General features: G+C 35.8%; 1 protein-coding gene across 5 annotated transcripts in view; it reads left to right on the forward strand.

The window, feature by feature from the left end:
- MTMR2 (myotubularin related protein 2) overlaps positions 1-16,445 on the forward strand; it is a 110,337-nt gene that overhangs the window by 63,528 nt on the left and 30,364 nt on the right. For 4 of the 5 annotated variants that reach the window (XM_061440157.1, XM_061440159.1, XM_061440161.1 and 1 more), the window contains 5 exons: positions 4,612-4,687; positions 11,237-11,331; positions 11,494-11,604; positions 13,669-13,770; positions 14,855-14,938. In XM_061440157.1, coding sequence (XP_061296141.1) covers positions 4,612-4,687; positions 11,237-11,331; positions 11,494-11,604; positions 13,669-13,770; positions 14,855-14,938 — 468 coding nt within the window. The remainder of the gene's footprint in view (positions 1-4,611; positions 4,688-11,236; positions 11,332-11,493; positions 11,605-13,668; positions 13,771-14,854; positions 14,939-16,445) is intronic. The other variant, XM_061440162.1, reaches the window with a different exon arrangement.

The following is a 16,445-nucleotide window of genomic DNA, read 5'->3' on the forward strand; positions in this document are numbered from 1 at the left end:
TATGATGGCAGTAAATGTTTTTTGGTTTTCTTTTTTTGTGTGTGTGTTTTTTTGATGGCAGGGTAGTTAGGATGTAAAACTTGTCTTTGCTGGATACCAGAAATTTATTATATATATTTTAAATTTCATTCCCCATTTTCAGCTTAATTACTGCCTCAAGTAATTTCTTTGTCTTTTTTTCAAAAGCAGGACACATGCGCTATGTTTTTGTTGACTTGGCATATCTGAGAATGACTTCTGTATTAGAGTGATCACAGACTTTTCCTTTAAGAATCCAATAACATTTTCTTATTGTTTTCTGGGATAGTTTTACAGAGAAACCTGAAGATAGCTGGGTTTTGCTTTTGTATGTAAATTCTCTTTTAAAAAAATTTTGTCTTTGTAGCCATGGTTTGTCTTTACATTGCAGTTCAAAAAGTTTTGCTAAGATGCACCCATATATGTCTCTGTTCATTGATTTTTTAAAATTTGGAATACAGTAAACTAGTCTGATCAGCAAACATAGAATATCTTTATTCAATTTCAGAGACATGTTCTTCAGTTACATGCTGGATTATTACTTTTAACTAGTTTTAATTTTTTCCTTTAAGGAATAGAATTATTTTATTGGTTATCATCTTCCCTCATGGTATTTATGTCTGTTCTTCTCTACAAATTCTTAGAGGACTTTCCATGTTTGCCCTCTACATAAATGCTGCTTTCTGAATAATTCATTCAATTCTTTATTAATACCAGCACAGGTTTTATTTCTATTACATTAAAATTTTTTGTAAGCAGTTCCTTATTTTACCCATTTCTCTTCGTTTCTGTCTCTCCTTTCTGTTCCTGTTTCCTGGGGGTATGGCTCATTTACTTTTAGGTATGCAGATAGCTTACAGATTGTTTCTACTAATGCTTATAGAAATTATTTTCAGAAGACTGCTATTTTTTTTTTTTTTGAGCTTCAAGCTGATACTTCTTGTCAAATAGTCTTTTTTTCTAGGCTCCCCCTCCCCTTTTTTTCCTTTGGTTTTGTTACGGATAGATTTGTTCAGAGTCAGTGTTTGCCAGTAAACAAAGTGTCTGGATTGCCTGTGGCCTGCCTTGTTCAGTTGTTTGAGTTTCTTTTTATGCCAGTATCTTGAGCTCTAAGTGAGTTGTTCCTGTAAAACCTCCAGTGTATACCTGGTATTAAAAAGTCTGTCATCTGGTGCAGATTCTCCAAACAGTGCTGTCCCTCTTGCTTCTCTTCATTGTCTTGCTCTCTGACGTTCTAGTCAGAGTATGAGAGAGACTACAGTTCTTGACGTGTACTACTGACATGCATTTCTCTGTGTCTTTTCTCACCTTGCAAAGCTTTACTTACGAAGATTATACCTTGTCACATACTCTGCCAGAACTGCCTTTGTCTCCACGCCTGTCTGCAGTGCACATATTTTCTGGGGATTGTAGCTTCCTACTGAATGCAGAAATATAGAAAGAGAGGAAATCATGGGGAACAACACTAACAACTACGAGAAGTAAACCTGTGCAGTAGAGAACTAGTGTCCAGCTTTGTAAGTGACATGAACGTTGTATTTCCAAATCAAGTGGTACAGATGGGCACAGAATAAAGTATCTTCCCTTTATATGATCTGTCACATGTGTTTGATTTTTTCAGTATACTGTGTTAGTTATTATTTGTATCTTTTGTTTTCATACTTAGTAGAAATTCTTGCCAGATTCTGACAGTCTTGTTAGTCTAAATATTTTGCTATTATTATTGATGGAAAATACTTGTTAAGTATATTTTTGTGTCAACTCTGATATAAATACTTTGTGTATTAACTCATTTAATTTATAACAACCCTTTTGTGGAGTACTGTGATTATGACCATTTTATAGGTGGGGAAAATGAGGCATAAAGAAATTGAACACCTTGTCTAAGAGTACTTAGATAGCATGTAGCATAGTTAGAATTTGAAGCCAAGAAGTTTGTATATATTTTCATTGTGCAAGTTTTCATCCTGATTTTGTGTATCTTCATAGGCCCACCCTCTCTCCTTCCTTCCCTCCTTATCTCTCTTCCTTTTTGCTTACATTTCTTTTATGACTACATAAAAGATTATATCAGGAACTAGCAATGAGATACTATTAAAAATGTGACCTTTTTTTGAGTTCTAGAATGCAGAATATTAAAAAAGTATATATGTGTGTATATAAGTTCTTTAGGTATTGCTTTATGAAATAAATTATTAAATTTTCAAAAGTGAATTTGTTCAGCTTGCACATGTATTAAACAGAAGTAATTTGTTCATTGTAGTTCTTCCTTTATTGACCTTGGTGAGTGTTGGGCTGTAGCAGTAATGTTTAACCCTTTTGTCTCAACCTCCCTAAGTGCACAACTTAAACTTGGGAATGACTTGATTATCAGTAAGAATTAGATTCATTGGATTAATGCTGCTTAATTCAGGCACCACAAGACTGATGGCTGTTGAGCACTGGAAATATGGCTGGTCTGGTTGAAATGTGCTAGAAGTATAAAACATACTCTGGATGTTGAAGGCTTAGTATGAATAAAAGAATATAAAGTATCTTTTGCTTAAAAATACTTACTATATCTTGAAGTGATTGTTTTTGAGTTGTTGGATTAAGTAAAATATATTATTAAAACCAATTTTGACTTTCTTTTTACCTTTTTACGGTTAAAGGATAGTTAAAAATGATGTGTGTACCTCGTACTTTATTTTTGTTGGGAATTCAAAAATGTGTGCACTATGGTGCCTCCCCCAGAGTCTTGGAGGGAGGAAAGCAGACAGCAGTTGGAGTGGTGGGTAAGTGCCGGAGAGGGGCTCGCGCCTGCAGACCTCTGACCTAGTTTCCATGGCCTGCGGAAGGTGGCCTTTCATGCAGTTGTAGTACCTTGTGTTTTCTTCCCTTTTACCTTCTTTTGAGGACTCTCAGTCTACTTTTTGGATGGAGTGAAATAAAAGGCAAATGCTATATGACAAAAAAAAATTGAGAATCTTTTTTATAGTTGTTTTGGTTCTCAGTCTAATGAAACAAATCAAGGTTGAAGTAGAAGGTCTGAGTCTGCTCATAGAGACCACTGCTTGCCCACCTTCTACGAAATTGACTTTGACAATCAAATGGCTAGTAGTGCCTCTTGCTCAGTATGGAACACAGATCGGTTTGAGATCTCTTGACTTCAAACATTAAGCGGTTGGATGTATGGAACTGTATAGTCCAAGAGAAATATTGGCTGACGATATAGATTGAAGTAAGGTAAGGTCATAGGTAAGGTATGAAATCAACAGGAAGTGAGTAAAATGAGAAATGGGACAAGCCACTGAGGAATAAGTAAGGTTAAGAAAAGGGAATAGAAAGGTCATTGAAAAAGAGTGGCCAGAGAAGGAAGTGTTTAGCCAGGAGAGTGTGCTCTCAAGGAGCAGGTAAGTGCAGGTAGTATCAGATGTAGCTAGGAAATAGAAATAAAGACTGAGAAATATCCATTGTCTTTAATAATGACGAGGTTATTGGGGAGAAAGGGCTTCCCTGGTGGCTTAGACGGTAAAGCATCTGCCTGCAATGCGGGAGACCCGGGTTCGATCCCTGGGTCGGGAAGATCCCCTGGAGAAGGAAGTGGCAACCCACTGCAGTCCTCTTGCCTGGAAAATCCCATGGATGGAGGAGCCTGGTAGGCTACAGTCCATGTGGTCGCAAAGAGTCAGACATAACTGACCGACTTCACTTTCACTTTCTATTGGGGAGAAAGCAGGTTCCCTGCAAGAAGTTGGGTTAGGTGGCAAAGCCAGATTGTAGAAGGTTGAGGAACTGATGGAAGGTAAAGAACTGGGGACAGTGAAGGTTATTGTTTGGCAGTGAAAGAGGTGAAAGTTAAGGCTATTGAAAGGTTGTGGGATATACTTAGCATAAAACAGTTGCATGGGTGCATGCATGCATGTGTGTGTGTGTACATGTGCTCTGTGGGTTGTAAGTCCATTAGAAAACCATGATTCTGTATCTTTACATTCTTGGAATCCAGTGTAACACCCTTCATAAGGTAACTACTCAGTGAGTGTTGTTGATCTTTAATTTATTAAATATCTCTTTTTCAACAAGATTCTTTATCAACATCATTTCCAGATTCTTTAAACATTAAATCTACATAAAAGTTTGATTTTATGTAAGTCTTAATGCAGTAAGGCACTTGAATATGGCTGAAGGGAAAGAAAATGAGCTTTGTAGTCCACCAAAACTATTAATTCAAATCTAGGTTCTGACACTTTTTAGCTGTAGGATTTTTTACAAGATAATTGTTGCTTCTGGCCTGTTTTTCCTTATCTAGGAAATAAGGATAATGATACCTTCCCTTATAGGGCCATTGTAGGAGTCAGTAAAAAACGTAAAGTGTTCTATGCAGTACCTTCTACAAAGTAGGCACTCAGTAAATTTTTTGTAGAAAAATAGCAGCTTCATGTGTTATACATGCCAATATTACAGTCTTTATAATTTGATTTAAAGTAATATATGTGATATAATGCTATTACTTTAAATAAGACCAAGCATACTCAGTTGAAATTTAAGTTAAAAATTAGCCTTTGAATAAAAAATTGTTTCTTTTCTTGCCCTCTCCTGTCTTTTCCAATCCAGGTCCTGAGGGAGTCTAACAAATTAGCAGAAATGGAAGAACCACCCTTGCTTCCAGGAGAAAATATTAAAGACATGGGTCTGTACTGGTATTTTTTGTCAGATTTCCTCCTCTGTGACTGTACAGACTATTCAGTGTTTCCAGTGTACAAAGAACAGGCTCACTTTGCAGACACCTCCTATTTGACAGACTCGTTCCTGACAGCCTTCCCAGCCTCCAGTGTGTTCTCAATCTAGACCTATTGACTGTGTTTGGATTTTGACTAATGGAAACATGCCATTGAGTTATATTTTGCTGCTTTTCTGGTTTGAAAGAAGGTGACTTATTTTAAAAACTGTTGTGGAATTCCATCACAGTAAATTTTATTATTTTGACTTACTGCAGTTAGATAGTGGGTTGAATAGATAAAAAATTGAATTGTCACTTTGTACAAGTAATTTTTCTTGAAACACATTCTCTTTTTACTTCTTTATTTTTCCTCCTCTGAATAAATTTGTCAATTTTTGGATAAATATATTTCATCTACATTGCAAAGTGAGTCCTTTGCATGTCAGTGCCTTTCTTTATCCAACCTAAGTAACTAAGTATTAACTTACTGTGTGGACTGGAAATTGGAAACACACTTTCAAGCTATTTTTTTGTCCTTATGCTTTTACTTTGTTACGTTTGTGTGATAATATACAAAATACCCATGGCTTTTGTATTTTTAAGATATTTATTTATTTATCAAAGTATAGTTGACTTACAGTATTAGTTTTAGGTGTTCAGCATAGTAATTTGATATTTTTGAAGATTAAACAGCATGCATAGTTATTATAAAATATTGACTATATTCCTTGTGCTGCATATTACATCCTTGTAAGTTGTTTATTTTGCAACTGGTAGTTTGTACTTCTTAATCCCCCATACCTGTTTTGCTCCTTTCCCCACCCCTCTACCCTCTAATAACCCCTACTTTGTTCTCTGTATTTGAGTCTGTTCTGTTTTGTTATATTTATTCCTTTGTTTTGTTTTTTGATTCTATATATAAGTGGAAATATATGGTGTTTGTCTTCCTGTATGACATATTAAATATAATATCCTCCAGGTCTGTTCATATTCTCACAGATGGCAAGATTTCATTCCTTTTTAGGTGTTCATTAACAGAAGAATGGATAAAGAAGATGAAGTATATACAGAATAACCATATGATCCAGCAGTTCCACTCCTGGGTGTATATCTGGGGGAAAAAAGCCTTAATTAAGAAAGATACACACACCCCAGTGTTCATAGCATTATTTACAGTTGCTAAGATATGGAAGTGAACTAAGTGTTCATCAGTAGATGAATAGATAAAGAAGATGTGGAGTGTTTGTATATATGGGAATGTTTGTGTGTGTATGACATGGAATACAACTCAGCCATAAAAAAGGATGAAATTTTGCCATTTATAGCAACATGGATGAACTTAGAGGTCATTATGCTAGATGAAGTCAGTTAGAGACAAATACTGTATGATATCACTTATATGTGGGATCTAAAAAGTAGAGCAAACTAGTGAATGTAACAACAAAAGAAGTAGACTCACAAGTATAGAGAGCAAACCAGTGGTTACCAGTAGGGAGAGGGAAGGGGGAGGGGCGAAGTAGGGGCAGAAGATTAAGACATACATGCTATTGGGTATAAAATAAGCTACAAGGATGTATTGTACAACACAGGGCATATAACCATTATTTTATAATAACAATGAATGGAATACTACCTTTAAAAATTGTGAATCACCATGTTGTATACCTGTAACTTAACTGTACAGTACAGCAAGTACATGTCACTTAAAAAATGAAAAGGTTGTATGCTTGTATTCACAAAAGAACTCTAAAGAAATAGTGTAAGATGATTGAGAAAAAGATGTGGTATACACACACACATACGTACACAATGGAATATTATACACCTGCTAAAATACTCATAGCTTTTGAGAAATAAAGTAATGTGTAGGTGAATACAGTAAGTGATTTCTTAGTCACCTTTCATTTTATCGTCAATCATATTTTTAAAAAGAACTTGAAAGTGATAGTCGCTCAGTCGTGTCCGACTCTTTGCAACCCCGTGGACTGTAGCCCACAGGCTACTCTGTCCATGGGATTCTCCAGGCAAGAATACTGGAGTGGGTTGCCACTCCCTTCTCCAGGGGATCTTCCTGACGCGGGCATTGAACCCGCATCTCTTGCGCCTCCTGCAATACGAGCGGATTCTTTACCATCTGAGCCACTGGGGAAGTCTTAAGCCAAGTGTCATTTACTTGTGTAAAAATAAGCAGACCAAAGGGGACCTTACTCTGTGCTGTTGTTGCCTATGGCACGTTTAGCTCCTTCATGTTTAGCATTTCTCTCTCCTTAGTTTTAACTCTTGGTTGAATACTTGCCCATTCCTTTTTTCCCCCTACTCACTTCAGGTATCCTAAGTTCTCCTGAGCTACTTGTTCAGTAAGGTGTTACGTATTATTACTATATAATAATGATAATTATCATTACTGAGTGCTTACCATCTGATTTAATCATCCTCACGATGACCTTCTGAGGAAGATGCTGATCCCATTTTGCAGATGAAGAAACTAAGGCATAGGAAGACTGCCTGGCTAGTAAAGTTATATCTAGCACTGTGACAGTTTTTTTCCCTCTTCTAAGCCTAAAAGTGTATGCTATTTCCAGTATAATAAATTACCTTATGAGAGTTTCAAGTTATCACTCAGTCTCTTTTGTTATCTTCTTTTTTAGATAGCAACACTCCATTTAGGACTTCATCCTTGGCTTGTTTCCCTTTCCTCTCTTATTTGTTCTTTTTGGTTGATGATATCTAATAAGTTAGTAGCTTTACCTACAATGTATTTACTGATGACTCCAAAATTTGTTGCTTCTAGTGTGAACCTCTGTCCTAATACAGATAAATGATGCCTGCATTTTAGATACTTGGCCATGGATATTCTATAGATATCCTTATACCCAACATATCCAAAACTGAAGTCATCACCTTTATTTCTAAATTTATTCCTTTTCTTCTTTCCATCAGTTAACATTAACACTGGTTGTCCATTCACTCCAGGCAGAAATCTGAGAGTCATCTTCAGCTGCTCTTTTTTTTCTGAGCTCTGACATTCAATCAGTTACCAGATCCAGAAGAGTAATCTCCAAAAACTTATTGAGTGTTATCTTTTTCTCTCAATTTTCATGAGCCCTTGGCATAGTATTTATGTTGAATTTCCTGTACCTATGAGAAACTTTTAGGAGTTTAGGAGAGAGATCAGGTTAGAAGTCATATTTTGGAATCATCAGAATATGGATATTAGTTGAAAATGAAAGTATGAAAATAACTCAGAGTGTATGGAATAAAAACAGGGCCAAGAACATAGCTTTGGTAGGCATTTTATAATTATATGGTAGAAGGAGTCCCAGGGAGGAGGAAATTAAAAAGGAATGAAGAGAATGTGATACAGTATAAATTAGAGCGATCCAGACTGTATACTTTGTCCAAATAATTGCTTTACTTTCCCACGTCTGTGTTTTAGGTTCTTCTCTTTACTGAATGCTGTATTAGCATCTCTACCCATCTAAAGGGTACTAACCATTGGGGCACAGCTCTCATGCCTGTGTTCCTTGAACCTTCTCTGATCCTATAGCTTAGTGGACTTTCCTTCTTTATATTGCTTAGAGTGTGTTTTTGTGCCTCTCTGCACAGATTGTGTGCTCTCGTACATTATATTTATGTGCATATACTTTTCACGCTTATAGATACGTATTCTCAAAGTCATTTTCGTCTACCCCATAGAAACTTTTATGGATTCTTTGTGAGCTTAGGGAAAATTTGAGAAGATCAGTAAATCTAAGCTCTTTTGGCATCTGGCGGTATTAGTATTGCAAAATTTAGAGAAATACCTAATATATTAAATAAAATACTCTGATTCAAATCGTCAGATAGACTTGATTATTAAAAAAATTAAATGTAATATAAAGTATGAAAAGTGAAAGTGAAGTCACTCAGTCATGTCCGACTCTTTGCTACCCCATGGACTGTAGCCTACCTGGGTCCTCTGTCCATGGGATTTTCCAGGCAAGAGTACTGGAGTGGGCTGCCATTTCCTTCTCCAGGGGATCTTCCCAACCCAGAGATCGAACCTGGGTCTCCCACATTGCAGACAGATGCTTTACCGTCTGAGCCACCAGGGAAGCATGAGGCTAGAGTACCCTTGAGTATATTAATTCATATAGAAAATTAGTTCATATAAAAAATTCATTTACTTTAGACCAACTAACGTTCCTAGTTGGTTTAATGTAAATTTGCAGTTTAGACATTTTTTTAAAAGTCACAGTGGTGTTAGAGACATCAACAGAATGCTTTAACAGTCGCAGCAGTAATTGAAAGGTATTGGCCCAGTCACATCAGCAGTAGAGATGGCCCCAACTGCAGTATTTCACCCTTTAACACAGGAGACAGACTGCGTTACCTGAGTGGCTTAAAAGTGGCTTAAAAGTGACAAAATTGAGTTAGTCACTCAATTATGTCCAACTCTTGGTGGCCCCATGGACTGTAACCTGCAAAGATCTTCTGTCCATGAAATTTTCCAGGCAAGAATACTGGAGTGGATTGTCATTCTCTTTTTCAGGGGAAGGGAATCTTTCTAATGCAGGAGACCCAGGAAGTGAACCCAGGGTCTCCTGTGTTACAGGCAGATTCTTGACCATCCGAGCCACCAGGGAAGCCGTTTGCATGATGCTGTGGAAGGAGGTTTGAGTTTGCAGTCGTGGAAACTGCACTCAAGTCCTAATCTTAGCAGTTACTGGTTCTGAAGCATTAGGCGATTTGTTTTACTTCTGTGAACCCTGGCGTTCTCATCTGAAAATTGTAGGTAGTTAGAGGTCTTAATGTTTAAAGGTGATTTTGAAGGTTAAGGCAGGTACTCAGGTGAAAAGTACTTTATAAATTCTGTCAGTGCTGGTTTTATTGTCATTTGCTCTGATAAGGTTCCTAGTCACAGTCTTTCTTCTAATTCATACAAGCCCTGCTAGGCATAAATTCTCTCTTCAGAGTGACCTAGTTGCTACCAGCCTGAGGAAAAAGATAAAAGGGACAGAGCAAAGCAGAGCCTAATGATGATAACAGTAACATAGCTATAAGCTCTTGTGTTTGGTAGAGTACTTTTAATTTTGGAAGCACGTTCATGTATATTATTTCATGGTTTTATAGTAAAGAGGAAGTTGTAGCAAAACTTTGGACTGGGACTAAGAGAGACATATCCTGTAGAGTACAGAATAATAAGATTGATTTTCTTGTGTGAGTGAAGAAAATTGGCTCTGGAAAGAATCCAGGAATGTTTTTAGTAACACTGAGTAAAGCTTTCCCAATTGAGGTAAAATTTCATAAGGGCAAGAAATTGTATGCAAGTCAAGTTTATGTATCTTTCTTTAATGATGGGTTTATTTAATTTTAATATCTTCCCTCTAAATGAAACATTGGAAATGCATTGGAAACAGTGATTAAAAAAATGTAGCTCATACTTGTACATTCCCAAGGGAGCCATTTTGAAGGTTAGAAATGTATGTTAGAAGATCAGTCTCATTTCAAATTCCATACTAAGCAGTCAGTCCTTCACAGTGAGGAATAGAAAGCAAACTCAGGAAGTTGCATGCCTTATTAAGCATATTTCATGTTCCTGAGTTTTCCCAGAAGCCCCTTGAAAGGTTCTTAGAAGTTTTTTGCTTCTAATTGTGCCTTAGTTTCTTGGAACAATGAAGATACTCGTTTATCTGCTGATTTGCTGCAATGATGACATAGCAGGGGTTTATGAATATTTTAAAATAGAAAAACCTTTGTATTGGACATATGAACACTACCATATTAAGTATTACTTTGAGCTAGTGGTAGTCAAGTTATCCTGCTTAATTAATGCATGTTCTAAAAAGAAATAATACTGTATAGATTCATCATTTAACATTTAATTAAACAATGTGATTATTTCTCTACAAAGTTTGACATCTGTTTCTTAATCAGGTACATAATACCCTCTTATTATGCTATTATATTTTTCTAAGAAATCATAGTTCATATACATTTTATTTTCTCTACAGTATTTTCCCCATAAATATAATCAGGTCAGAAGTTACTGGTATTATGTTTTAGGTATTGTGTGTTCAGAGGAATGTTGACAAACTAGACTATGGTCAGAAGAAAACCAGGAGACTGGGGAAGAAGATCTAGGAGCTGTGATTAGATGATGGGAGGATAGTGACTTGAGACGTTGATGGCTGTTCCCACCATTACCGCCCCTCCTCCACTCACTGCTCCAACTGCCATGCCTGTCTGTCCATCAGGGAGGGTGTCCGCCTTTGTTTCCCTGTGTCTGTCCAGAGTAAAGAATGTCCCTCTGTTTCTTTAGTCCTTCCCACTTATTCTGCTTTCCCTCCCCAGCTTGTAGTGTGTGGTTGGAAGCTTGGATTTAGTTCCTGAGGTCTCTTGGAATCACTGATCCTGTGATTTTCAAGCATAATTTAAACTGGTGGTCAGAATGCTATTAAATTTTACTTGTGAAAGATCAGAGTGTAGTTTTTAATAGTGTACAATAGAGAATAAATTGTGGGCTCTTTTTCTTTTCAGCCAAAGATGTAACTTATATATGTCCATTCACTGGTGCTGTACGAGGAACTCTGACTGTTACGAATTACAGGTTATATTTCAAAAGCATGGAACGGGTAAGACTTGCTGGATTAGATTTTTTTGTGTGTACATCTGTGTATTGTTTGTACATCTTTAATCATTTTTAGTTAAAACATTTCTAGTTAAATATTTTTCTCAGCTATAATTATACAGTATTAATTGCTCAGTTTTAATGTTTTTTTTACCCCTTCTTTTAGGATCCCCCATTTGTTTTAGATGCTTCTCTTGGTGTTATAAGCAGAGTAGAAAAAATTGGTGGTGCTTCTAGTCGTGGTGAAAATTCTTATGGACTGGAAACTGTGTGCAAGGTAAATGTTGTAATATGTATGCATTTTTTTTGGTTTGGAAAGCTTTCTGTTAAACAGAGCCAGTGTTTAGAAATTGTTTTCCAAAATATCAAATGGATTTCATGCTAGAAGCGTCATTCTAGTAGAATAAAACAACATTTAGGAGTAATAAAAAGGTTGTGAATTTAATTTACAAATTAGAAACATAAGGCTCTGAGCAGTGAAGACTCGTAGTACTTTGTAGTGAAAGAACTCATTATGATATATTTACCTCTTTCCTATTTTTAGTTTTCATAATTTTTCTTCTTTTGAAACAGTAGTGGGGAAGACTTCGTTTGGTAGACCTTCTGTATTTTATTATCTAACTCATTCTATAAATGCATTGATACTTACTGCTTACAGTGAACAATGTCAGATTTGTGATCTCTGAAGAAGATTTAGCTTTGGGACCAGGGACCAGGCTTGATCACTCAAGAGCTTCTGTGTAGCAGAGTTTTATTAAAGTATAAAAAGGGACAGGGAAAGCTTCTGACATAGAATCAGAAGAGGGACAGAGAGTGCCCCCTTGCTAGTCTTAGGAAAGGGAGCTATATACCTTTTCAGTTGGCTGTTACAGTTGGCCAAAAATGTAAAAGCAAAAAAAAAAAAAGCAACAGCACATTCATAACTTTAAAGATCCTTTCTTATGACAATCTTAGAAGTTTTATCAATCTAGTATTGAAACTAATGCCTTAGTAATTACTTGTGTGCTTTTCCATTATCATTGGAAGGCCTTTAAGAGCATAATTAATAGCTGTCAACCAAGTGACAGGCACTTGATTGCTCTTCTGTGGTGTAGGAGTAAATACAGCTAGAATGGATATAAGAGGGCATGGAAGAGGGTGATTGGGAAATGTTGATCATTTTAAATATAACTTTTCCCATAGAGCAAGACCATTATCAGTAAACTCATAGGCCCTTTATCAGTTAAACTTGTAGGGCCCCTGCTACAGTACTTATGGAGAACTCTGTGTTTAACAGAATGATTATGAATATCTATTTGTTGTAAACATATTCACTAAGGAAAAACAAAAAGCTTAGGTTCTCACACATTGGTTTAAGAAGGTGGCTTTCTAATTTTGGATCAGATTTGTAATAAAATATTCTACTTGTTCATGTTCTGTAGGTGCATTGTGGTTCCTGTGCTCATTTTTACAGGATGCAGTTTAATGAAGCTATTTTGAATTCTTTCTAGATGAAAACAAAATGAATAGTCTTGAAATTATTCTTAATCCCAATTTTTTTTTAGTGCTGCTAAGATCTCACTAAATTGGAATGTGAGTATCTACATTCAGTCTGAGTATAAAAACCTACTTGAAAACAAATAAGGAAAGGGAACTTTGGTTTTTATATCTGAGTATAGAGCCTGGATGATATCAACCAAACTATTCAGAATTTTTGCTAGTAGATGATTGAAGAACCTGGGACCTGGAATGGAGGAAGACCTTTAGGCAGAGTTTTGGTTTTATCAGTCTAGTAGCCAGAGACTTATGAATTAAAGATTCAATGGAAGTGAGTCCTGGGAAGGAATTATAAATAGGAAAATGATCACCAAGCTTAACTGGAATGAAGACTTTATGAAATATACAACAATAGCTAATCAGGTTTTTGGTAGGGAAATTCATAACAGAAAATGGCCTTTAACGGGGAAGGACATACTGTTGACAGTGTGTGTGAGTCATGTAATAGCGTGATTTCAGATATAACACCTCTAATCTCTGTGCCTACATCAGATGCTGCCTCCTTCAGTGGCCCAACTTGAATCCATTTTTTTTTATTTTATTTTATTTTTTTCCAACTTGAATTCATAACCAGAGGGGAGTTTTCTGTCCTCCGAATCCTACCTTGTATCCTGTGTTTATTTTTATTTCTCTTAATAAGGCATTGTAACTTCCCTTCCTCCAGGAGCTGTTGTCTGATCTATTTTTGTATCCCTCTTTCACAGATCTTAAGGTTTTACAAGATAGTTCCAAGCTGCCTTATTTAGTCATTAAATAAAAACTGAGCAAACAGTGATAGGTGACTTGATTCCTAACTCTTTTCTAGGATATTCGGAATTTACGATTTGCTCATAAACCTGAGGGGCGAACAAGAAGATCAATATTTGAAAATCTAATGAAATACGCATTTCCTGTCTCTAATAACCTGGTACGAGACTTCTTCTATATTTGAAAAATCTGTATTATAATTATTGGTGTAGTGTAAAGAAACTTGTCTAGGCTATCTAGAATCTTGGTGTTTACAGTCTCACTTTGCCTTTTAACCAGATGTGTAGTTTAGGTTTAATTTAATATATGGGACCTGTCTTTTTAAGGTATAAAGTGAGGAAACTGGACTGATTTCTGAGGTTCATTTCCTGCAGATTGACATTGTTTAATTATGTGATCTTTATATCCAGGATGTTTCCGTGATGAAAAGCTATATGTGAAATCTCCTTTTTAATTGAGAGCTGAGAGTTAAGTCTAGCAATATTAGGAGGAAAGTGTGGATCAATACTTAGAACTGAGTTTCTTCTGCGTGCTATTAACAGTGTTAGGTTTCCTCATTTATTTTATATAATCTAATGTCCAAAGTAGCCTTATGGTGGTAACTATTATTTATTCATATTTTAAAGTTGAAACCAGAAGCAGGTAAGCAATTAACTCAGTGGCACAATTAGTAAAGAGTAAAATTTAGAATTGGTTTTGGTTTTCTGATTCAAGTTTAAATGCTTTTCATCATAGTTGTTCCTGCCATTTTGTCCATATTAATGATAAATTAAATTTTCATTTTTGATACACAGATTGCCTGCCCCCAAATAAAAAGTTTTTTCAGGATGTTTTAGAATATGTTGCGTAATCTGTAAAGCTGCTTTAACTGCTGACATCTGTGGTGTCTAATTAATTAATTATATCAGAAGTTGTCTTTTTTATGTAACGTCTTTAATTATTTAGAAGTAAACCTAAAACAGCTACTGAAGATATCGGAAAGAATTATGGTAATATGTTAGCATTTGATAAATCTTGGTGGCAGGCCTTTGTGCTTTTCTGTGTTTGAAAAATATAAAAAAAAACAATAAACTTTCAAAATAGCAAAACAGAAGCTAAAAACAACAATTTTAAAAAAAGGATACCAGTACAAAATATCCTTTCAGATAAGTCAATGAAAACTTGGGATATGATAGAGGTACATTTCTGATTCATTACCTTCTTAAAGGTCTTTTTAAGCTATTAACTCTGTCTACTTTTTGTAGTCTCTTTTTGCTTTTGAGTACAAAGAAGTATTCCCTGAAAATGGGTGGAAGCTATATGACTCTCTTTCGGAGTATAGAAGGCAGGTAAGTACTTAAAAAAATTTTTTTTTTAATATTCTGTATTCTTTAATACAACAAAACTTTCATGAATAGAAGTGAACAAACAGCTTTATATAGTTCTGTGGTCTTTTGTTATTGTTTTTTTAATGTAATAACCCATAAGGGAAAAAAAATTTTTAAATATACATAGCTGAATCACTTTGTGGTACATCTGAAACTAATTCAATATTGTAAATCAGCTGTACTCCAATTTAAAAAAGAGTAAATAAACAGATATACACATTCAGAAAAGAGAATTATGAGATTAGGAAATGCAGTAGTCAGAATAGAGCATTGGACTCTATACAGGTGCTTTATGGTCTTTGACTTTAAAAGATTAAGAATTAATCTGTTAATTTATTGACTTTTTGCTGGAGAGTTAGGCACTTTGTCTCTGGGTCAACTACATTAAAGTCTGTTGGAGAGGACACTACTTGATGTAGTTTGTTACCAAAGAAAATGAAGATAATCTCTTTTTTCTGTTTCTTGTTTTCATTGAAGTATAATTGACATACAACATTATATTAGTTTCAGGTATATCACGTGATGATTTAATATTTATATGTATTGGGAAATGATTACCACAGTGTCTTGTTAACAGCTCAACTGTGTCACCATACACAGTTACAGAATTTGTTTTCTTGTGATGAGATCTTTAAAGATTATTCTCTTTGCAACTTTCAAATATGCACTACAGTATTAATTATGGTTACCATGCCTTACATTATCCCTGTAACTACATTTACTTTTTAATTGGAAGCTTGTACCTTATGACTTCCTTTACCATTTCTGCCCCCTCCTGACCCCCTACTTCCAATAATCAACCATCAGTCGGTTCCCTTTATCTATGAGTTTGGGTTTTTTTGGTTGTTGTTGTTTTTTAATTCCACATGTAAGTGAGATCGTCGTACAATATTTGCTTTTCTCTGTTTTATTTCACTTAATTTACATCCTCAAGTTCCATCCATGTCACAGAGTGACAAGCTCTTTTTCATGGCTGAATAAAATTCCATTCAAGAGCCAACTCACTGAAAAAAACCCTGATGCTGAGAAGACTAAAGGCAAAGGAGAAGGAGCAGCAGAGGATGAGATGGTTAGATGGCATCACCGACTCAATGGACATTAATTTGACCTGACTCCAGGAGACAGTGGAGGACAGAGGAGCCTGCTGTGCTATAGTCCATGGAGTCTCAAAGAGCTGGCCATGACTTAGTGACTGAACAGCAATATAATTCCATTTAGAGTGGCAGTGATTTCTCTATCTTACTAAATATATGTATACATATGTGTGTGTTTATGTGTGCTCAATTGCTCAGGTGTGTACTACTCCTTGAAACCCCATGGACTGTAGCCTACCAGGCTCCTCTGTCCATGGGATTTTTCAGATAGGAATATAGGAGTGGGTTGCCATTTCCTCCTCCAGGGGACCTTCCCGACCCAGGGGCAAACCTCTGTCTCCTGCATTGGTAGGTGGATTCTTTACCACTGAGCT

Source organism: Bos javanicus, chromosome 15, assembly GCF_032452875.1.
Source record: "Bos javanicus breed banteng chromosome 15, ARS-OSU_banteng_1.0, whole genome shotgun sequence".
Classification (NCBI taxonomy): Eukaryota; Metazoa; Chordata; class Mammalia; order Artiodactyla; family Bovidae; genus Bos; species Bos javanicus.